Source organism: Epinephelus fuscoguttatus, linkage group LG16, assembly GCF_011397635.1.
Source record: "Epinephelus fuscoguttatus linkage group LG16, E.fuscoguttatus.final_Chr_v1".
NCBI classification, from domain to species: Eukaryota; Metazoa; Chordata; class Actinopteri; order Perciformes; family Serranidae; genus Epinephelus; species Epinephelus fuscoguttatus.
The window spans coordinates 8,375,861-8,400,982 of NC_064767.1; the positions used below are offsets into that span (position 1 = coordinate 8,375,861).

The window sequence follows — 25,122 nt, forward strand, 5'->3', positions numbered from 1 at the left end:
AATGAAAGGTTAAGAGCAAAGTGCTGGGAGGTTTTTTAGATGTTTTTTCTACAACTTTGAGATGAGCGAATACCCAAGTGTGGCTTTAAAAAGTATTTTGGCAGTCTCCCCAGCCAACTAGGAACATCTTCTAACAGAAAAACTAATGTGCAACACTGAGGCCGACAAGGCAAACTACACTTCCTTCAAGAAGTGCAAATATGCAGACTATATTTCAGCAACATCATTCACAGTCAGCATTATGAAGCTACAACTGTAAAGTCTTTGTTGGTGTTCATTTTCTACAGCCTTGAAATTATGTTACAGGGTCAGAAATAACCGTTTCAGGAAGTCGAATGTGCTAGAATTGATACACGATCTCGCTCTCGCCTTTTAATGATGTATTGACTCAGAAAAGGTTGCCTTCTTTTTCACTGGCACACATTCATGCTTGGTACCTACTCAGTACATTTTCAGTGCTGTTGAGCAACTGGAAAAGGTGTTTAAGAAACATTTCTTTAGAAGAATAAGAATTAATTTCACTTTCACAGAACTCAAGGATTTAAAGTGCAGACTTTTGTGTGTAAAGTTTGAGATGATTTTTTTTCCACCACAAAAAGGTCATTCACAAGGATTAAAAAGTTCAGAGCAGCACGATACAGAATTTATAACTGAAACTGTTATATTAAGGCTGGGCATGAAAGCTCAATACTTTTTTAGCTGAAATGATTTCAAAGTTCCTGAATGGCTGTATGTTGTCAGGCAACAAGTATTTCACTGCTGAAAGGATGGTCTTTTCATAAAACTGGGCTGTCTATGCAGTAGAAAGACAAATACTTTTTAAATTGGTGCTACATGACCAGAGGAAACAGGAGGTGAAGAACCTACACTTAGTAGAATGTACTGCGCCGTACCAGACCAATAACTGCCCCTGCTGGTGGGTGACATAAAGTGAGCTTGGATATTTTGACACAGGAAACATAATGGCGGCTGGCTGGTAACAAACTATCTTGAATTACAGTATAATTGTAAGTTAAATTATGTTTCTGAAAACATTTTAGGTGAGAAACAGGCAACACATAAACATAATATTGGTTCATATTTGATCAGCACTGCTTAGTTTCATTGTTTGATCTCAGCTTTTTCAGCCTCTGTTTTAACAATACAGGGCACAGGCTGGTGCCCACTTACTGTGCAGAAATTCTCAGATTACAGCTAAACAGTGCATTGAAATATGTTTCTGGGGATATTTAAGGTGAGAAATAGGCAATACAGTCACACAATCTTGGTTTGTATCAGATCTGCACTGCTTAGTTTTACCATTTGATCTGAGTTTGGATTTGAGTTTGAGAGCAGAGTTCTCTTTAACAATTGAGAAGTTTGGCTTCTTGTATTAAGTGGAAAATTAAATTATCTATTAAGTATTAGTGCTCAACTAATTTATTGTATCAGATACCGTATCTTACTTTTCTAACGAGTGACAAACCATATACATATCTATTTTATTTTGAAAATCCAATAAAGTGAAAGAAAAACAATTTCAAAAGATCAAAAGACCAAATCACTAAGAAATACTGAAATTAATCTCAATATCTTTATATCTTTTAACTTTAAATACACCACTTTCTCTGTATATCAGTCCTGAACTGTCTCTAGTTCAGCGGTGTTGATTATCTGCAGGTGACCAAGACAGCTGTTTTATTTACAGGTAGAGGGAAAGAAAATAAAAGTTCACTCAAATGAAAAATAATGAGGGTAAAATAAATAATAATAATTGAAAAAAGGGGAAATGATTGTATATTGATGCTTACAGTAAATAAAATGTCCCTCACTCCTGTGATGGTCAGGAATGTTGGTAAGTAGGCCAAAATGCCTGATATTATCCATAAGTGGATGAGTCAGACATCAGGAGAGGATAACTCTTGAGGGTGATTGTGTGTGTGTGTGTGTGTGTTATTTGTCAGCAGCTGAAATGGTTTTGGTGGCACTTATGGCAGAAAGGCTGATGCAGGGATGTTGGATGGAGTCAGGAAATCCAACAGAAATCAGAACAATACGAAAACTGTCATAGACAACGCCTCAAGCATCTCTGCCCAAAAGGAATAAATGAAACAGAGAGGGGGGAGGGGAGAACCGGAGGGGGAAAAGACTCGGAGAGACGAAGAATGAAAAATGAACGAAAAACGACAGAGCCGATCTCACCATCAAACACACACTCGAGCTGGACTTCCTTTTCTGACAGACAGCAATGGAAAGGAGGAGGAAAAAAATAAGGGGTCATCGGGAAACAAGGAACTAATCAAAATAGTAAAAAAGTGAAGCTGCCAGATTGATCCCAGAAAGAGAGAAAAACAAAACGGCTACAGAAGCTTACACAGGAACAGAGATGAGACAAAGGGACACTAAGAGGGCTTCAGCAGAAAAAAACAATCAGCTACTAAAACAGTACAGGGAGTTAATTTTTCAAGGACAACTAAAGGATTTAAATCATTGGTCGTGCAGTTTATTTGTATAATGTTTTGGAGATCTTTTTTTGGGGTGGGGGGGTGGGGGGGGTTAGCTATTGTTTAATTCACTGTATGTAATGGGAATTTTATTTTGGCCCTTGTTGATTATGGCGCTTCACTGCATGCATTGACGCTGACTGTCGATCAAAACAAATGAGCACCAAGACCCAGTGGTGGCTCAAATCGCTGTGAATCAAAGAAAAACCTGGTGGTCAAAAACAAACAGCATTTTAAAAGCCTACAGGTCTTTATTAAGTCCCTTACTTTCACTTTAATCTGTATTATCTGTGCCCCACCTTTAACTGCTAACTCATAAATATGATCAAGCTGCTACTGTATTTTTAAAATCAATCCTTTTCCCTTTAAGTCACATTTAATAGTAAAACTAATAAAGGAGCACCAAAACACAAAAGTAATCCAACTTAAAGAACATACTACTTTTCCATATGCTCATAATATTAAAGATACATGTTGTTAGAGAGTATTTAGGGTGACAGACCAAAAGGGAGACAACAGGAGAGAGGAAGAGTAAGTAAGACAGGAGAAATAATGTAGATAAAACCCTCATGGGTCAGAGGACTTACCTTCACACCGTCCGACTTTTTGTTTAGTAAAGTTTTGCATGCTGAAAGACAGAAAGACAAGATGGTAGGGACACTGTCTGAAAAGTAAATATCCCACAAACACAACAGTGGTTGAGATCACTCAGTCACGAGGACAAACTAAAACAAAACACGGTCCAACAAAGGTTTATCAGGTCCACCTAATTTTACATGAATATTAATTCATGTAAACAACAACCTCTCAACTAAAACTACTGTTTCTCCACCAGTGGGGATAATCAGGTTGATTAAGGAAATTTCATATGTATTGCTGCATATAAAAATAGCAAACTAAAAATAAAAAGTAAACTTGGAAAACAGAAAAATCTGATTACAAATTCGGAAACATTTTCGAGTATTAAAATTAAAATAACTGCTCTGGAGCATGTACTTGCCCTGAGGGCTTTTTTAAAAAAAACTTTTTTTCCATTTTGTGTTCTTCTAATTTGTTTAAATACACAGACTTTTTTAAAGACCCAATAATATCCCCAACCCCCTCAGTTTTTTCTCCCAGGACATTGTTGATGTTGTATGGAAGCTGATTTTCGCCAAGAAAAGAAAGAATGAAAACATAAACAGATTGATAATTAAACATGATAATAAAAATGATAAATACTCAGTAAAAGTGACTTAATTCAGTCAAAATCAGTGAGTCAGATTTATGAGAAAATACATTAAAATTATGTAATGGTTCCTCAAAAGTATAGTATATCATTCAAAAACTGTAGTTAGTAAAAAGTTAAAAGTTGTACTATCTATCTACCTATTACTATAATTTTAACATAGTATCTCCATCTTGATTTCTGACTTTTTAAATCATGCATAACCTCATCTATTTTTATCTTTTACTGGCAGAAATTAGCCTCCATAGATTTGACAACTGTGACCTGTACATACTTTAAAACATCACAACAGTTAAAGAAAATTTGGATATTTAGAGGCACTCTCGCTCTAGTTAAATTTTTTGTGTTTTATAAATATAACCTTGGTCTGCTGTTATTTCTAATTAAAGCACTGTTAATTAACTTTACATTTTAAGATTTCCCATTTACTTTTCTCTTTGGAAAATGTTCCTGGTTACATTACAACAAAACAGTTTCAATGTTATTTTGAGGTAAAATCGTCCTCTATATTATCACCATTCTTGAGCGTAGTTCAAACAGTAAACGTTAAATACAAGTAAAACAAAATTAAGAAGTTGTCTCTCATAAATTTAAGCAGAGTGGCACGAAGTGCATGGCAGAAAACTGATGATTGATCCCGGTTCAGTGTTTGATCTGAGGACAATCCTCATCACTCCTGAGGTCCTCTGGGGAGCAAATATGAATGGATGAATGAATTAACTAATGAATGAATTAAATGAGTGAAGAAGTTACTTTCTGAGTCCATTAGGCGCTTATATCCAAAACAACCTTTTGTTGGTGTAAATGTCACCAAATAAATTGTGATTTATTTCAGTGTGATACAGCTAACACTCAACTGAACTAGTGCTGGAGCGACTTTGTGGAAAGTTGCAAGTATAAATAAAAAAAGATTAAACTTCACAATTTTAAAATATACTCCACCAACTGTAATCAAACCAGTTCATATTAAATGCAACTATCCAGTAGCCTACATTAACCACACCAACATCATATCATGTGCATGCATATCAAACCCTGATCAGTTATAACCAGACTTACACAGAAATGACACCAACACACAACTGAATAAAAATGTCCACATGCATGCACATCCATACAGATCAAAAAGAAACACTCGAAAAGTATAAACACTTATATTTGTGTTAGTGATGTTCCAGTGATCCTCCCTTACCTTCCATTAATAAAGTAGGAAAGAGGGCAGTGAAGAAGGCAAGAAAACAGTAACGTGTTTAATTTCTGCATCTTTAACATCTGAACTGAAAACACAACTGAAGATGACAACTGCAGGAACAAACACCCGTCAGGCTTTTACTGTGTGTTAAAAGGCATTCTTTAAATCATTTTCACAGAGGTGGTGGGTTCATGCGATGACAGTGGCTCATAAACATGCAGCATCCACTTCAAAGTCTTTGTCTTAAAAAGGTGTCAAGGAGTGCATTCTCTACAGTCATCGAACTGAGCAGAAACCTTTAGGTTAGGGACATCATCGCTGCAAATATTCAAGACCAAACGCTTACATTCACACTGCATGTAATTCGGTCAATGAGGGAATTTAACGACTGTAATCAAGCATCAAGATAAATCCATTATGGACGACTTATCTGCATAGCATCCACTTCTATAAACCATGATAATTCTTGGTTGAACAGGAGCTCATCCTGTCATGTGACTGACATTCACCTGTGAAAGGTTCAGTATGCTTCGTACAAACTAGTATTTAAGACGTGTCGATCGCGCTTGTCTGAACGCAACATTGTCTATAGTTGCTCTAAATCATCAAACTCAAAAGTGGGGCTAAAAGTCTGCCGTCACAAAGAGAGCCAATATGTGATAATCGTACAAGTGAGGATAACGAGGCATAGTTTTGAACAATGGGAAGAGGTCATGCTTGTCGAATTCCCAGAAAAAGAGACTAGTATTTTTGATTAATTTCCATTAATGAACACTTCTGAGTTAATAAGGCACTACAAATCTGTTCAGGCGTGTCCCTTAGCTAGCTTTTTTTTTGCTGCAGCAATAGTAGCTGCTGTTTCAACAATGCACTCTATGATATTGGCAATGACTGTAATGTTACCCAAAGAATCTATATCTTGTATTGTGACAAAAGTTGGGATGAACACCCCTAATATATATTATTGGTTGTTTTTATGTTTGTTTTTTACACCATAGTTGTTACCACAGTGTTGACGTCTTCTTTGCGTCGGTTTCGGAAAGTGACAAAACTGTCGTGCGTAGCCTCTATAAATACGAAGTCTGAGGAAAGGTGGTTTCAGACGCTGTTTGATGATCCTACAAACACTCGGTTTGAAGCATACTGATGCCTTTAGGCTCTTTGTGGTTTTGTCTGTTCACACAAACACAACGGAGCAGGCAGGAGAGAGGAGACAAAGAAAAATAGATAACAAAGGACACTGTGCATTCTGTTTATACAGCTTCCCATGCAGGTTGGCATACTGTACTGTACTGTATGCTCATACACATGCTTGGCTGGCTGTTAATGCCAGAGCCATGCGGAGGGAAGGTTGCGGCGAGCACGGGCAGGCATCGACTGGGCACTAGCCGAGTACTGTGGATACAAACCAGTTCAAAGGAGGTAAAACTAGGGGTGTTACGTTAGGTTGAAGGCTGGCGTGTCTACTTATACTTGTGATATAAAAGGTTAAAATGTTTATGCTGCAGAGGGAAAGATATGCAGCCTGCACAAGTTGTTGTAATGCAGAGATGTGTAAACAGAGCTTTGCTAGGTGGCAGCTGCGATAGTTGGAGGGATGTCAGAGGGTCATGCTGGGTGTCAGTTAAATGGCTGTTGTGTTCGACACAGGAAATTAAATAGCCAGTCCTGGAGAGGAGCTCTGTTTATTAAAGCATCAAGACACGCTGCAGTACTGAAAGGTCAGGAGCTAAGCTTTGTTTGTGGTTTCCATTTACATGTTTATGTGTGTGTGTAAGATGCCCCAGTGCAATGACGACCATTCAAAAGTGGCTCATCAGTGTGCAGGCAGCAGGCAGCAGGTGGAGGGGTTCAAGCAGCCCAGGCCACATGCCAACAGCCTGAGTACAAAGTTGGCAGTGCCCGACTCCAACACCCCCTCAAGCAGACGTACCTTCCTGTGCCATTGCGGCCGTGCTGGTGGTAGCGGCAGGGCTGGTATGCTGCCGTCCCACTATTGGACAGAGAGGGATTCAATGTGGAGGCACAGGTGGGACTAGAGCCTCACTAAAGCCTGACAGCCTTTTTATTTTCTGGATTTTTTTTTAAAGTTTAATAAACTTCAGAGTATTAGACAAGACATGGGTTTCCAAAAAGTGTTTGGATCAAGTGGGCTTAGTGAAGACAAGGTTTTCTCTGATACCTAACTCCCTTTTATTAGGATGAAGTGAAGCAGCAGACAGGAAATCTTCTCAGCACCAAAGTACCTGCGCCCTGAAATTATTAATCTTATTTCCGTGGACATTCATTTGATAAACGTGCCTGCAGTTATGTATAAAGCAATTCAGAGGTCTGGCTCGTCTTGCTTTCTTCAGTCCAGATCAATCTTGACCAGTGGAGTAGTTGGCTGTAATCCACGGGAGCTGCTTTACTTACATGAAGGCACATAAACACAAGGTCAATAGCATTAATGCATTAGCTTGCTTGACCATTGTCTGGTCCACAGATTGAGCGTTCAATCAAAGGTGGACTGTGTTGTGGTGATCAAACTGCTTACAAGGAGGAAATCCAAGCCAAACCCCTGAAGTGCAAAATCAAAACTGTAGACAGCTGACAAGCAAATGTGAACAAGAATAAAATCTGTGGATATAAGGAAACTAGATTCAGGCCCCAAAAAAGGACAGTAGAGGAACAACAGCGATTTGTATCCTTGGCCTCTGAGATATTAAGTCAGAAAAAGTAATTACCTATAGTGTTCTTGTCATTATTATTAGATATAATGACCAAACAGATTTGCTCTTTGTTATAAAACTGCTCAGTTTCTCCAAATCTAGATGCTTCTTTGTATGGCTTCATTCAAATATGTGTGCTATGAGCAGCACTGGGCACCGCTGTGAAGTCTGTGTGCCAAATCAAATTGTTGTCTCTTGATGTGTGATTAGTATCCCTGCCAAAGCTCACCTGAAAAGTTCCTGGACACCAGCATTGTTGTGAGGATGGCTCCCTAGAGAGACACAGAAATCAACATTATGCGGATTTGTGTTTCATGGACGCGTTTGTATGTGTGTGTGTTTGTGCCCCTACTCACTTTAAGTTTCCTCCTGGCGTTGAACTTGCGCAGACACTCCACAGTCTCTTGACGGTGCATCATAGAGGCCACAGTGGAGCGTTGCTGTATGTAGAGAGGAAACATAATGAATAAACCTAACTTTAGTGTGACATCATAACACTTTTATTCCTATATAATTGACTCCAAATGACAAATGAACTCAAAGCCTTGTGTCTTGTTTTTCAGGCATCTCCATTATTTTCTATATTACAAAACCGAATGACCACCTGCTTTAGTTGGTTTCTGATACCAAGTTATGTTCATCAGTGGGAGTTAGCTTCACTGTTGGCAACTGCAGATTTCTGTGGTCATGGTAGTATGTTGGTCATGGTAGTATGTTATACATCTATCCAAGTGTTGTCCAAAGCTCTTATTTTGAGTTCTGTGTTTAATTTTACCCCAAACTACAAATTCTGCTTGAGTGCATATTGTAGGCCTCTGTGTTGAGCAGTTCATGACCTTGTGTTGTTGTTTTAAAAAGCAGTGCCAAAAACGAAATGCTTAACATATTTTACAGTGTAACTCTGGACGTGTGTGTGTGTGAAAGAAACAGATGAATGCCTAATTAGGTAGAAAGTCCAAATATGTGACAATTTGTTGGAAGATGGCACAAATATCTACAGCGATATTTTACATGCTAGTAACGAATTCTTTTGAAGACAAGGAGTGTGACTTACGCAGACCCAGGGATGCTTGAGGGCCTGGTCGGCTGTGATCCTTTTGGCAGGGTTAATCGTTAACATCTGATTGATCAGATTCTTGGCCTCGGGGGTCACTGTGTCCCACTCTGGAGAAGGAAACTGAAGGAGGCAGATAAAAGGAAGACATATTAAGAATGTATGTCACTGTTCTTCTGCTTTCATTGAACATTTGATCATTGAACAACTGGCTCAACACACATGCATATGCACACATATACACTTATGAATTCATATGGTTGTGTCCAGGAAAAGAGAAGAAATAGTTCTTGTTTCAGTCACTTGCCATTTTTTTTTCATTGGTATTACTCAGTGATTCAACATTCAGGTTCAACTTGAGATTTAAAACAGAGAAATATTCAAGACATATTTTAGTCTGCAGATCCTCGAGAGCCCTGCATCTGCAAAATGTGCTAAAACACCAGATAGTAAGGCAGAAAGCAGAGGACCATGTATGAACAGGAGTTGTATTTTACCACCACATCTGGAGACTGGATGTTATGTTGGTATTGATGAACAAGCTTTGTCAGTTACCAGTGTGTGGGTTAAAGAATTAAAAGTTAAATGCACTTTTTTTTCATATCGTCATTGATATGATCTTTATCTACTTTTTTGCTTCCCATGAACATGTTTAATGTTTTCTAATACTAATACAAATAATTCTGCTAAAAATGATCTCATCACAACTGTATGTTTATTGAAACTGGCGCTTAATACACCTAGATTGCGACCACAACTCTGACTCTTTGATACTTTTACAGATTATATTTAAGATTTTGTCATATTAACCAAACAATGCATGGAAAAAAATGTGTTAGATGATTACAGTAACTTTATTTTTACTATTTTCTGTTTATTTCTGTATGAAACATATCTTATTTTCTTTTGTCTTGGAGTATGCATAACGTGGAATGATGCAACGATTTGTTTTTCTTTGATGGGTCATTTTAGCAATATGAAACAAAAATAAAAAATCCTTCATTGATATCATGGTAAAGGAAATAAGGAGTGATTTTCAGCCTGTGATAGCTCACAGTCAATGCATGCCCTTCAAGAGCAAGCCCTTCAGTCATAACAGGTGGGAGTTTTCAAAGTCAGCGTGAGCTCTCTCACTCCAGTCACCCACACCTGCCGCCCTCATCCCTCCACCTCAGTAGCATTAAGTGCCAGCAAACATGTTTACTACTAAAAATCAAAGCAAGCTGTCCGAGACATTTACTCAGAACATTAATTGTCAGTTGTCAATAACTGACAAAAAAGAAAAATGAGATTCAAGGTGTCTGCATGACAGCGATACTCAAGTGCACATTATTACAAGTGCTTGTCACAGTCACTTCATATCAATGCTCATATTATGCACATTCATTAGATGTGGTTGCTTCCAATTATGGAAATTAATACGGGTAATAAATTCCTATCTCCCAGAGGACTATGACAAGATCTGATAAATAAGCCTATCGCTCTCTCATAGTGTATCACTTTTTTTTCTACAGCTAGATCAAAATCATGCAATAACAAGTAGCAAGCAATTAAAAACCAAAATTAAATTTCTAAATGACTTGCACGACAGAATTCTGCGTGTGTTATTTGACGAGACTTGAAGTGAAGGTGTCCTGCAGGGCTCATCTCGAGGCTCTGTGCTTGTTTTCCCATTCACATAAATTATGACTGAGATTGTGTATTAGAATTCAAGTTTCATGAACACAGATGGAGCTCTCTGACAGACTCTATGAACCGCAACACTCATCTTCATGGATCCATTTGCAAAATGCTCGCTCAGTCAGCCAACCTGGGATGAGCCCGCTAATATGAGCTCAGTGAAAGATGAGCATTTATTAAAGCTGCACTGATCAATATTTTTTATATTATGAATGGATCTGTAAATTCTCAACAGTGGCTTTTACATCACTGGCAGATGGAGCCAGGCCTTTATTTCTGTTTCACCTTGTTCCTCAGTTAAACTCAAAACCATCTCTATATTTACCTGTTGCTTTGAAAAATTCTGCATTTTATATTCCACAACATTACACTGATTTATTCTATATCATGGTCATGATCAATCTGGACCCTGTTTTCCAACGTTTTTGTGTCTGACTAATGGGAACAGGAATATTTGGTCCTCTGTTGAGAGAGACCACTGCAACCGACAGCAACGAAACAAGCTGCAATGTAACCACTAGAGACATTTGCACAGTGCCAATGTACGTCCACTTGAAGTGTTTGTTTTTGCCACTGATAGGCTCAGATTATTCTTGTAGGTGATAATACTATGGAAAGGATTCCTACAAAGATAAGCCTCTTTATTAAGTAGTAAGATCCTTTCTGTTTAACCAGAAACAGCTCCCAAATCTCTATCACCAAACCCACCAGACTCCATTTAAATAAACAGTAATTTTAGCATTTATAGAGCCAGAATATTTTTGTTTATTTCAACTAAACCAGAGCTAGTGATTGTTGGAACAGTGAGAAGACGAACCAAGATGGTTTTCATTAGTGTTATTTTGTTTCTGTTTACCTTAAATTAAGTTTAACGACAATGACATTACTTTCTATTTAGAGTCTGGTGATTATAGCAATTATCGAACTTCCGCTTTAATCGTTTCCAGGTATTCTGCACACAAACGACACATATGCAGCTCACATGTACAGAAGTAGGGGACGTTGACTACAAGATTGAGAGGGGAATACTCACATCATATGCACCGGCCTTGATTTGTTGGTACAATTTGTGTTGGTCCTCGTCCCAGAAGGGAGGGTAGCCCACCAACAAGATGTACAGGATCACACCTGGGGAAAAAAAAAAAAAAAAAAACCACACACACACACACACACACACACACACACACACACACACACACACACACACACAGAATCTATTTAAATATACTCCATATAAAACCTAAAGCATACATTTCCTAATGAATATTAGTGAGCATATGAATGCAGCAAACACAGACAGGACTAACTGACCACATGCCCATATGTCCACTGGCTTGCCGTATGGATCCTTTCTCAAAACTTCTGGAGACAGATATCCTGGAGTTCCTGCAAAACCTGCAATAAACAAATATAAACTTGTGTTAATGTGTCTATGAAAATGCAACCCAATAATGATATACAGAACTATTTCTGATTACTGCATTGTCTGAGCAAGACTATGGGTTTACAAGCTTTTATGATCTCTGTATCAAATGCTACAAAAAGCTAAAATATTTGTATATATGTGTTTTGTATAATGTTCTAAGTAAATAAAACTTTTATTGTATTGCTGTGTTGAATATTAAAACTAATATCCACAATAATATATTAATATACCTAAGCTATAAACACCACGTAGTTGTTTAAAATAAAACACGTTTACAAGAGTGTCAACACAAACAAAATTGTTTTTGACAGTTCTTTAATAAGCATACTTCCCTCAGGACAAATTTGGATTGTTTAGTACTTTCTCTAATATGTATGCTCATATTTATTTATTTCTCATATAAAGTAACAAAAATAGAGCATATGATTATTATAATATGCTGAAACACAAACTCTAGCTCACCACTAACTTAATAATTTACTTCCTAAAGCAGCAATGGCGGTGTTCCTGCTGAAGCAAATGCTGCTGCTGAGGGTGAACACTGTGGAATAAATAAAGATAATAAGGTTAAACATTCAAGTTGTTAGAAGTGGGGTTATTTCTCACCAAACCATGCCTGTTGGTCCCCCTGCACCTCGATGGCTAGACCGAAATCTGCAAGCTTCACCGCTGCTCCCTTCATCTTACTGGCAAGGAGCAGATTCTCTGGCTGCAAAACACAGACACAAAGTGTTCTTCAGGATGAAATATTTACACTCAGGCTGCAACTAGTGACTGTTTCCAACATTTCTTTCACAATAAGTTTGGCCGTAAAATGTTAAACATACAAATTAATCCCCATCACAAGTTAGTTTGATATTTTCTTTTTGGCCAACATTCAATAAACCCCAAAAGATCTTCAACTTCGAATAAAATGAAGACTGACATGTCATTTAATAAGAGCAGGTTGTGAAATTTGACCTTGGACAAACTATGTTTTGCATAGTACAAAATACACTGTAGCATAGTTATGAGCAAAAAGAGGGAAAAATACATTTAATTAAGGGCAAAAGAGATAAGCATGTACCCTCCTTCAGGAAATGTCCTATCTGTCTGCATGACTGGATGAGCTGCAGGAGCTCGATGACATCTACAGTAGTAATGAGGCATGATTTGGTCAAGCAGGCCACAAAGGCTTCCCCCAAAGGAAAAACCTTTTCAGTCAGCTGTCACAGACTTTAACACTGAATTTTTGACATGGCCTTTCTGTTCACACGATCATGCAAAAAGTCAGGACCTGGCAAAGATAAGGACATATTAACTGTGATTTATTTGTCTCAACTGCTTCCTCGCTTTCCTCATTTGCTTCTCATTACATCATAGTTCCTGTCACTTAAAGAAGAGATGAGAGGGAGAAGAAACTGAGGAAACACGTCTGCTCAAGTATGATTTGATGCAAGGTCAGTTACTGGTTAAAGCTGCACAGCTGTTTAAGGTTCACTCGTTTTAGGTTTTTCTTCATAATATAGGGTTGACCTGTTTACTCTTTTGCGTGGTTGAGCGGTTAGCACAGCAAGGAGGTCATGGGATTGACTCCAACAGCCATTCATGTTCTTTCTCTGTCGAGTTTGCAGGTTTTCCCTGGTATCATACAATATCCACCATAAATCCTATTCACCAGCATTTCTGTGATCTAGACAAGAGTAGAGTATCGCCTTAATATACACTGCAATTTATTACACTTTTTTCAACTGCACATTATGTCCCTAAAGGAAAAATATGTTAACATTAGTTTTATCTGATAAGATGAAGTTTTCAGTCTGTTCATCTCACTTCAGTCATTCTTACTGCTGCAAAATGTATCTGGTTGATTATTATAGTATTCTACCATAATTTGTATTTGCAATATTAACAATTTATACATTAACAAAAAACATTATTTGGCATCTGTGTATCGGTACAATATTGGCACCCAATATATCGTGATACTATGCTGTGTAGATTTTTCCCCCTATTCCTACTTGATGATTGATCTTTCAGCTTTTGTGTTTCATGTTTTTGGATGCCCCTGTCATCATTTTTAGCATTAAAAATCTACTGATGGTCTGGCTTGCACTACAATCGGATCTTAGTCAGGTGTAAGTGCAATCTGAACATTGTGACCTCGTTCTTAAGAAAAGAAATGAGCTGAACAAGCTGAAAGGTCATCTAACTCAGCCTCCTCCTGCTATCTCAACCTGACGACCCCTTGAAGGAATGGAGGAGACTCTGTACAGCAGCATCACCTCGGGAGTCTACTGAGGGATGAAATGCAAAACGACAGTCATGTGACCGACTGTGGTGACAGAGCTACTGCTAACAAGCTTCTCCACTGGTAATAATTATCTTCTTACAATACAAGTGATTAGCCTAGTGAACAAATCTATGGAAAAGTAGCTAACGAATGCCTTTGGCTGTCCTCTCGTAGAGGTGTCTCTAAAGTATCCAGCATTGTTTCCTTGACTTCGGCTCTTCTTTTTCTGCCAGCTCTTCTTACTTTGTTTGCATATTGACTTTCAATCACAATGCAGGCAGATTCGAGATAAAGTAACTCTCCAGGTGTCCAGGTGTCCAGGTGAACAGACCAGGTGAAAATGTGGTCTGTATAGAAAACAGATGTTTTGGGGCCATTCTTCTTGAGTACAAGTCCCAGCTGGCAGGTCTAATATGTGTGTGTGTGTGTGTGTGTGTGTGTGTGTGTGTGTGTCTTGAGGGCAAAAGTCCTTGCAGTGGTTAACTGTCCTTATCACCTCAAATACTGACAGATAGACAGATGTCTGATACTGTCTTTGTGCTCATAGTCTGTTTCTTCTCATCTGTCAGTCTCTCCATCTAGTTTCCTACTTATCCATTCATCCATCCCTCCCACCGTTCCCCCCCCTCTATCGGGCAGAGCTGAAACAATAGCAAAGAGAGAGAACAGGGGGAACTGCACAGGGACAGAGAGCCGGAGTGAAAGCAACAGAAGAAGAGAGAGAGAGACAGATAGAGACAGATAGATGGGAGGTGGCATAATGAGTCCCTACACTGGCGCTGCAGCAGCCGGGTGACCTCACCCTACAGTTACCATGGCAACTCAGCCTGCCACCAGCCAACAGCACTCAACTCTTTCTCTCTAATTCTTGTTTTCCCTTTAGCAAGTGGCCCTCCCGAGATGACACGGAGGCAAAAATATGATGTGTGCGTGCGTGAGGTCACACCTCTCCATGCCACACTTAACTGGCATTATTAGTAATTTTATGGCTCTGATACAGATGTCACTTCTGGCAGCTTTATCCCCAGGAAGTTCTTAAATATCAGACGAAATATCAGATGTTGCTTTCTCTTTAGCTGTAAGACGATTGGAGGCTCAACAACCAAAAATCTTTCCCAGAGAAAGTATCACATGGAAGCAGCAATGGTTGATTTTTTTGGCCACTTGGGGGCAGCAGATCAAACTACAAACACAACACTGACATATAATCATTTATAAAGAAGTGATGGCTATCTAGAAGTTGTGTTTCTGGGTACCTGTGAAAACTAAGTCCTATGTTCACTCTGTTTTTTGCTCTGGCTTGCTTAATGCTCCACTAAGTTCACCAGCTAGTCACTCTATTTATCAGTCTGTCATTTGGTTCTGGGCAGGTCGTGTACAGTGGGTTTATAAGAACTTTTTCACTGAAAACAGCTGAGTGAAAACAGGATTTACCATCAAAAAAGATATGCAGGTTAAAAATTTGGAGGAAAAAAAGCATTTTATTACACAGAGTATGGATATATATTCTGTATCAGCTTGTTTTAGCTCTCCACTGAAGCCACTATGGAAATAATGCATTAACTACAAATCGCTTTGCGCAATAACGTTTGCCAAATGCATGCAATGTAAGTCATTAAAATATTAGAGTAAAATATTCAAGTTTAAGACCACTTTATTCCATCACACGGAAATATTCTAGATGTCTTGAGCATCATTTTAGACACATTTCCCCCAAATTGAGCCTGACATATTTGGAATTTTTGCAAACTTTGAGATATCTACTAGAATTAAGATATATATTTCATTGGGTATAAACCATATATGACTGCACAGAATGATGCACCATGGGTGCAATTTCAATACATGAAAGGAGAGTTGTTCATTAACAATTAATGTACTGGTAATTCCTGTCTGACCTCCTCACCCATCACCATTATTGTCTTTTTAAAACTTTTCCCACTCCCAAGTTCATTTGATACCAAGATCCATATGCAAGCTGAAAAATCAATGGAAAGCAACACCAGTCCATTTACGCCACTCACACACAAAACCAGATTGTTTGTTTTCCAATTATGTTTGTCTACTTACCCTAGAGTAATAGCTTCATTTTGCTCTGTCACATTAAAGTAATAGACTAGACTGCTAAGCAAACTATTAAAGTTTAGGACTCTGAACTGGCAATAAAAGAAATGTGATGCAATTATCCAGGTGTTCAAATCTCAGCTCACTTTGCTGTCTTCATTTGCCATATTAAAAAGAACTCATACAGCTGAGGAGGTCAGAGTGCTGTTGGTTTCTGTAAGGGGTGAACAGTCTGGCGGGGAGGGAAATCGTCACTGGCCGTCATCTCATCCACCAACCCGCTATTAATAGCAGCTGGTCTGCTTTCGTCACTCCTCAGCAGTGCGGGGGGGGGGGGGGGGGGGGGGGGTGGAGGGGGGAAAGGAAAAAGGGGTTAGAGGGAAAAGGGGAGGGGGTAGAGACATAGAGGCAGAGTGGAATAGAGAAAGCAGGTGAAGAGAGGGAGGGATGACGCTCATCTCTTAAGTTGTTATTTACGTCACGTTGTGACGTCGGCGTGAGGTGTGAACCTCCAAAAATTCCTTTCATCTTCATTCACAACACAGTGCTATTTATAAGAGATTTTATACAACTGGATAGTATTCACAACTGGTATATAATAACTCACCTTGAGGTCCCTGTGCACAATGTCATGCTGGTGGATGTGACTGACGCTCTCCAGGATCTGATTGATGCAGTGGCTGCAGGAGACAAAAGAAGGATAAGACACAGGGGACAGACACATCTGTCAATCCACAACTTCTAGAAAGAAAACTGAGTGTGACTGAGGTGGAGGATGAAAAAACATTAAGTAAGGATTTTCAAGTATTTCAGATCAACACAATGTCCTCATCATCAATCGTTTGTGCACATTTTGATGGCGATTTTTTGAGCGTGAGTGAATTCATATAACAAAAAAGGTAGAGCAAATAAGTGACTCTCTGCAATCTAACAAAATAAATAAATATGGGCAACTGCGCCCCACAGTGTCAAAAACACTGAGAGGTAGACAAGAGACATGTTGAGACAGGCCAAGTAAGGAAGGAAAAGACAAGAAAGACAACAAATCAACAACAGTGGGGGCTGTGTCTGGCCATCTCTGTCTCTTTCCGAGACAGACAACCCGACACTCACACCCACTTCATGCCCTGATTGGCCGGCAGTGCAGAGATGAGAAAGTAAACAGGTTTTGAGCTTCTCTTCATCTCTTTAGTTCCTTTTTTTTTTTTTTTTTTTTACAACTATTTGTCACTTTTCATGTGAACGACCAAGTGCGAAACTATGAATATCTACCAGGGTATGAAAATGTGTGCTATTATTTCCTATTTAAAGGGGACCTATTTTGCATTTCTGTATTTTGTGTCCTATATATGGTGTTGCCATGAAGGTTGTTCATATGAGTCATGGCCAAAGACTCAAAATAATAAAGTAGATGTATATAAGGGTTTTACTACTGTGGCTACAGGATAACATCATAGTGTGCCAGATTTCTTTATATGGTCATGTGCTCCTGGCATGCCGCTCTAAATGTTTACACTACATAGCCTACATGATGCTTTTAATGGAGATTTTTCACAGTAACAAGTGCTGCTATTCTCTGTTACAGTCATTCCTGGCTGCAAGTGCACTGCTAACGTCAGGGTAGAAGTAATATTGGTTGCTGATGTTGTAAATTTCTGCCCTATTTTGGATCATATTTTTGCTGGAACATGCTTTAATTGGTGAATTTTCACTGTAGAAAGTGCCGATATTCTCCGGCACAGTCTCCGGTGACAATGCAGAGACGCCAAAATCCAGAAGACCCAGAAACACTGACAAAGGAGTGGGGCTTAAAGAGACAGGCGCTTAAACGGAGCATTTTAGACAATGGTTGAATACAGGTGTTCCAGCACAGACAGTACAAGGAAAATAGCATGTTTTTTTTAACTATTTAAGCATGTAAACATGTCCTAGTAGAAACCCAAAATTCAAGTAGAAACCCAAAAAAGAACATAATAGGTCCTCTTTAAATATTACTGCATCTCCTTTCTCTCTGTGATAGGCGGCTTTTCACTCTGCCTTCCAGTGTGGCTGTTTAAAACAACAATTAACATTTTGATTACTGATGTGGTTAGACAGCACTTCGTCCGAACTAGTTCTGTTCTAACACAACCCAACTCTAATGCTCTTGTGGCTGGATTGGAGCAAATCCCTGAAACCATGGGCCTGTCACCAAATTTTCAACATGCCAGCCGAAACTTGCAACATGAGATCATTTCCTCTCATTTATTATGACGCATTATATTACTGAAAACAGCCAGCATGTTTATGAGTCATGCATGAGCATGTGAGAGCGCTGTAAGACCTGCAAATGTACCTGCAATTTGCGAGTGACAATTATTTGTGAAATGTCACACTAGCATCCTTTGTGATCTGCATGCAGTTGGACAAGAGAATAAGTGTTGTATGTGGGAGAAAAGTTTGGTGCATTTTTATGTGAATATGAATGTGTGGGTGGGCAGCGTGTGTGTGTTGTTGAGGCGGCATCTTATGTAAGCTTGTCCTAAGCTTATGTGTCAGCAATTTTGCTGGTCTGATGCGCAGTTTAAATTACTATTATTTATTTTACAGTATGTTGAGCTTGATATTAATAAAAGGGGAAGCCATGGTCAGGAGCAAGTGGGTGTGCAGAGAGAGATTTTGGGAGCGTGGTGTCCTCTCTCTGTGAGACAGAATCAGAAGAAGAGCTGCTGGCTTTGTGTCCAAATTAGGCTACATCTGGATTCCACATTTTTTTTCTCCTCCCTGGTCCTTCAGTTAGTATACTGTAGTGCCCATCAGACTGCCTTGTTGCTGTCCTTACTAACTTTGGCACTGTACATCCCCTCACATTTTTCCTCTTGCCCTGTCTCCAATGCTCTTCACCTCACATCTCTGCCTTTTTCTTTGTTTTTCAAATGGGGTCTGTGGTGTAGAATCACCTGTACAAATCAATATCAGAAGGGAACTTATCCCAAATGTGTGTCCATCCTCGAGACAAAACTTGGAACCTGATAGCCCTGACCAGTTTTCAGATAATGCTTTTTTATTTCACTGTACATTTGCCACTCATAACTAAGGTAACAAATGCTTAGCCTATCAGGTATTCGTATGTGGCTTCAACTACCAGTGCGAGGTGGGGCACTTAAACTGGCTGTACATACATTTGACAGGCAAAACAACACATATTTCATTGTGCCATGGTCAATCACAACTAAGACTGACAGAAGGCCTTAACGCTTCAGTGAAAAATATTTGCGATTAATTGAAGCGTCACAGGGGAGCAGCGATGGTCTCCCTCCCAGTCTCTCTGCCAGCTATATATCCAACCTCTTAGTGCCGTACACACCAGGATGTACTTTGAGGTCCCCGGGCAAAGGTCTTTTGTCTGTTCTAGAGGGCCGGCTGAAAACTGAAGTGGAGCGTTTGCTGTCAGCCCTGATGGTCTGCCCCAGGAAATCAGGTCGGTGGGGTCAGTGATCTCTTTAAAGTCCCTTCTTAAAACACACTTTTATTGGAGGGCCTTTCCAGATTTCACTTGAGTTTTAAGTTCATTTAGACTGTCTTCTATTTCCTCAGTCTTTATTGGTTCTTTTAAACCTTGTTAATTTCATGTCTTGCCTGTTTTAATTATTGACATGTAAAGCACTTTGTAACTCTGTTTTGAAACGAGCGTTATAAATAAAGATTATCATTATTATTAGTATTATTATTATTAGATGATGATTTTATTTCTACTAAAATAACATAACAATAAGCCCCTTTGTTACATGCAGCTCACAGAAGCATTGGCCATTATAGCAAGAAAAATACAGTTTAACTGTTACTTACAGTTTTCATGAGCTTTTGGGAGTCATCTGCGCAAATTTTGCAACTATCCCAAATGCTTGACATGTTCAAAAATTTGCTGGCCTATCTGTGGTCAAACTGTCCCAGTTTCACTAGTGCTGAATTAACCAGTATCAAACTGGAGGTAACGTTAGTGCTGTTGCACTCAACAGCATCACAGCTGTGATTGAGTCACGGTCTTGTGCCAAAAATAAACACGGCCGTGCCAATATAAGTACAACAGCACGACCTTGAGTATGATATTACTTTAATACAACATATCTACAAATGCCATTTAATAACAGTAGAAAGCGACAGCAGGTTATGGTTTGTATATGTAACGTATTTCATGATTTATTTGGCTCCGCCAACACAAATAGTACTGCGACTGGACTGTTATGGCAAGCCGTTTTAACATTTAATCGTTAGACTGGATATTCATTACTGATATCTGCAACATAATTTTGCCTAGTCAAAACTCTGACTCAAGATATCTGTAATTCAGTTTTGACTAGTAAGATTCAAACTATTTTTGCCATTCATGTGTATGGGGTTTGTCATTATAGATATCTCCAATGTAGTTGTGGATATATGCAATTGTTATTGCGGATATCTGCAACTGAATTGTGGATATCTGTAATTCCAGTTTGAGATATCTACAATTTAATTTTGACTAGTCATAATTCAAGTTCAAGATATCTTTAATTATCATCAATTGAAGATATCTACATGGTCCTTTCTAGATATCTTGAATTGAGTTTCAGATAGTCAGAATGAAGTTGTAGATATCCTGAATTCAAATTATGACTAGTCAAAATGACGTTGCAGATATCTGTAACTGAATTATGACTAGTCAAAATGACGTTATAGATATCCGCAACTGAATTATGACTAGTCAAAATGACGTTGTAGATATCTGTAACTGAATTATGACTAGTCAAAATGACGTTGTAGATATCTACAACTGAATTATGACTAGTCAAAATGACGTTGTAGATATCTACAACTGAATTATGACTAGTCAAAATGACGTTGTAGATATCTACAACTGAATTATGACTAGTCAAAATGGCGTTGTAGATATCTACAACTGAATTATGACTAGTCAAAATGGCATTGTAGATATCTCAAACTGGAATTATAGATAGTCATAATGTAATTGTAGATATCTATAATGACAAACCCCATACACATGAATGGCAAAAATAGTTTGAATCTTACTAGTCAAAACTGAATTACAGATATCTGTAACTGTAGTTTTGACTAGTCAGAATGACGTCATAGATATCTGTAATTCAGTTTTGACTAGTCAGAATGAAGTTACAGATATCTTAAATTAAAATTCATACTAGTCACAATGACATTACTACTAGTCAAAATGACGTTATAGATATCTATAATGGTAATTCCGGATAGTCGGACTTAGTGATGAAATGTTAAAACGGCTTGCCATAGGACTGTTGCCAAGCAACACTCCGGCACATCAGCATGCTATTTTGGGTAAGCTAGCTCTACACATTAGCACAAACAAGCTAATGGTCTAATGGCTAATGTATCATGTAGGTTAACGTTACATCTGTGTGTTTCTATATATTTTGCGACAGCAGTAAGAATGCTGACAGTCGCTTTGGTGGCATACGCGAGATGCCGATGTGTTAACAGCCGAATCAGTAACTTACGTTGCGTCCTCATCAGGTGTCGTATGAGCATTCCGGCCGTCCCCTCCTCCTTTTCTCACGATTATTCATTATTTAACGGCATATTTGTTGAAATATATTCCTTGTTGTAGGGAAAGTTCGTTACGACGATCCGTTAAGTGGGTTCATTAACGGTGAACGTCCTTAACGGCTGAGAACACCTGGAAAGCGGATTGATCCACGCATAGTAAAAAGTCCCAGTGCTTGGCCGGAACTAACTGTTATATAACTGCTGAGATGAGCGCCATGGACTCACACAACTACCACTAACTTTATAGAGTTTAAATGTCCTGAGAATTATTAATAATAATAATAATATTAATGCAAAATTAATCGTGTTGGATTACTAGTTTTTAAATGCATGAGCTTTGTGGTATTTTGCATGTATATAATCGCATGTTTGGCCTGTCTTTCAGGTCCGCCCTGATAGTTAAACTGATGAAGTTAAATTTTGGTAGATAGTCAAAAGAACCTGCATGCTTTTACTTTGTCCACCTGTATATATGATACCTATTGGTGTAAAAAATGAAGTGTTTACATCTGAGTTCTCTTCTGCCGTTTCGTATGGACACGAGGCTTGACTTAAGATGTCTCTAAAATCAATCAACACCATTTACATAGCCAGGGTAAAAGCTTTGCTCTGCCAATTTGAACTGTTAATTAGAGACAGGGCTTCCATCAGTAAAGGCTTCAGTAAGAGACAAACAGGCCTAATCCCTCCTTAAGATCAAGCATCGGCTCCATATGCACCAACATTCTTTGGGTTTTGAACTCAAGATTGACAAAAGAAACGTCAAGAAAAAACGTGTCTCACCTTGTGCAAGAGATGGAGGTGACAGATAGTATCAGCACTATAGGAGGTGAAGTTAACCCTGAATTGACTGTCAGTCTGCTGTGTACAAACAGAAGACCCTATATTCATCACCTGAGAATAACTTCAAAGTTCTGTCATCGCCACAGGATGCATATTGGACAAGGAAGACGAAGTCGTACACCTTTTCACATGACACTGGCATACATGCGTCATTATGTCCTCAGACTCATGAGATCCAGGTAAAATCTGTCCATGAAGATCTTATTTCACTGTTCACAGGCACAACAGACAAGAAAGTCTTAATCATGTTGCATACTTGGCTGAAAGTGCTGGAGCATGACTTTGATGTTGGCTAATTTTATTTTATGAATGTGTTTATAGATTTGTATCTTTAACGTTTTGTATAGTTATTCTATTGTATTGTGACGTTTAAGTCAAAAAACGAACTGTCTGCTCGACCATTAGTCTGCACACTCCAGGCAGGTAATGTGCTGCACTGCAAAAAACAACTGCAACTTCTGACAAAAAAACCATAAATAATGTTTCAAAACTTAGGACAGCTTTGTCATTATTTATTAATGGAATTAAATTTAAAAAGGCCTGAGTCACACAGTCAAAAATAAAGTGTGTACTGTGTACTGAAAACAACCTCACAGAAACACCAAGCAATGCTTCTGCTGCTAAAGCACAAAGTACATTAACACAGATTCAAATCAAAAAAACATTTTGTGCTTTTGCAACCCAACTTCACTTCTTTGGCAGCCTCCAAAAACATGCAGGAAAATTGACTAGTGACACGTGAAATTCTCTATACATAACATGTTCACGCATTAGCATGGTGACATACCTGGCATCTGCCTCGCTGTAATACTCTCTAGCAACGATGTCCTCGAACAGCTCTCCTCCAGTGACGCTGCAGAGACAAAAGAGGCTTGTTTGTTTCTTTTATTTTTGAGGAAACACGTTGATTTATATTGCTGTTAGTGACAACACATCCTCATAGATCCTTAACGTTCTGTGTAAATGCATAACGTGCTCTGGCTGTTGCTTTAAGAGGCCACTTGACTGGCTGCTGATAATACAAGCCTCTACAAGACTGACTTGCACGGCTGGTTTATTCAGATATAAAACTGACTGACTGTTTCACCTTAAACTAGAGCTTGACTCGAAACCTACACAGCAGCACCATTTCATGGGAAAGTCCTCACATTTCCATTAGAGAATGTTACCCATGTTTCACAAGTGGCAAAAACAGAGTGCTTTTACAAGAGAGGATGTGAAAAGACTTCAGGTTTTCTCTCATATTTTACTCTGATACAATTCACAGCATGAAGATGTAAGCTTGACCCTCTCAGTTCTTTCCATCATCTTTATTTATGGGGTAAACATGGTGAGCAGGGAGTGCAGTTTACATTATGTATGTTAGAAATATGGTGACAGATTACTGTGGTGAAGCTGCATTCTGCACTCACAAACTCGTCATTAAACATCTTTATGTGTTTAATATTAAAACAGGGCTTGATTTAAGGATAAACTGAACTGTTCCATCACGACAGCTCGGTGGAAAACCTGATATACTGTACTGCTCTACACGGTGACAGTCATGGAAAATAAAACTGTCAACTTACTTGTTGCTTAGGTGAGGCAATTCATCCTGGAGCAATACCCCGGTTTAAACCTGAGCCGTGTGTGTGTGTGTGTGTGTGTGTGTGTGTGTGTTAATGTGATTTACTTACAGGTCAAAGACAAGGTAATGGAAGCCTTCCTCCGAGATGCTGTCATGGAGTCGTACTAGTGAGGGAAGAAGAAACAGAGAGAGACTTCAATTAGAAATGAGTTTATTAAGTGAGGTGACGATATGGAAACTCTCCGTGTACCATTACCTTGAGGGAATCTTCTCTGTGTGTGTATGTGACTGTGTGTGTGAGGTGCAGGGGTGGTAAAATTACTGTGCTTTATACCAGCGTTTGGCAGTAATGTGTTATAGTAATGTGATTTTTTTCCCAGTAATTCGTAGTGACATTACAGTTCCCAATCCCAGTAACGCTCCGATACTTTGATATGTGGGGATCAGCTTTTTACCAGAGGTTAAAGGGCAGCATATTGATCAGTTTGATCTCTGTGTATTCAGTGTAAAGTCTGGTCCAACAAGTGCTCGCCTTTAGAGTTAAAAGGATGTGTACTGTAACCACACTTCTGAGGTTGAGGGTCTGTCGAGCGGTGTGCAGTCAACGAGGCTAAGCTAGCCACTGGAAGTTCAGTAAATGCACGTTCGTTAAACCACAATGTCTGGCTTTCTGTTTCTGCATGTGTCAAATACAAAAGATGTGACATGTGGGTGTGGAGGATTTACAGTTGTTTAAAAGACACTTCTGATGTAGTAGTGAGTAATTTAATGCATCAATTTTGCTGTAATGTCTTGATACTAGAATTTTAAACTTCAGTACAGTACTAGTATTAATAAAATAAAGACTCTATACCAGTGGTGGGTTGCGGTTCAAAAGTGGGTCGCGGGTCCATTCTGAACAGACCACGAGACCGTGTCTTGCAAACATGTCAAGTTTGTGAAAAACACACTTTCATTTGAAGTGCAGAGAATTTTTGGTGCAGAGCTTTTATTTTGAAGTGCCATTTTCTGCTGCAGAATAAGAGACTAACAGACAGGAACCTGACAGA

The 25,122-nt window shown here is 38.8% G+C and overlaps 1 protein-coding gene across 28 annotated transcripts in view; it reads right to left on the reverse strand.

Annotated features, from left to right (window-relative positions):
* camk2g2 (calcium/calmodulin-dependent protein kinase (CaM kinase) II gamma 2) overlaps positions 1-25,122 on the reverse strand; it is a 95,254-nt gene that overhangs the window by 21,321 nt on the left and 48,811 nt on the right. For 19 of the 28 annotated variants that reach the window (XM_049601356.1, XM_049601353.1, XM_049601352.1 and 16 more), the window contains exons 4-14: positions 24,183-24,237; positions 23,294-23,359; positions 16,718-16,790; positions 12,381-12,483; positions 11,660-11,743; positions 11,382-11,476; positions 8,669-8,791; positions 7,971-8,054; positions 7,844-7,886; positions 6,837-6,896; positions 3,071-3,111 (exon numbers count right to left, since the gene is read on the reverse strand). In XM_049601356.1, coding sequence (XP_049457313.1) covers positions 3,071-3,111; positions 6,837-6,896; positions 7,844-7,886; positions 7,971-8,054; positions 8,669-8,791; positions 11,382-11,476; positions 11,660-11,743; positions 12,381-12,483; positions 16,718-16,790; positions 23,294-23,359; positions 24,183-24,237 — 827 coding nt within the window. Of the gene's footprint in view, positions 1-2,181; positions 2,215-3,070; positions 3,112-6,836; positions 6,897-7,843; positions 7,887-7,970; positions 8,055-8,668; positions 8,792-11,381; positions 11,477-11,659; positions 11,744-12,380; positions 12,484-16,717; positions 16,791-23,293; positions 23,360-24,182; positions 24,238-25,122 lie in introns of all 28 variants that reach the window. The other 9 variants (XM_049601360.1, XM_049601357.1, XM_049601351.1 and 6 more) reach the window with 3 other exon arrangements.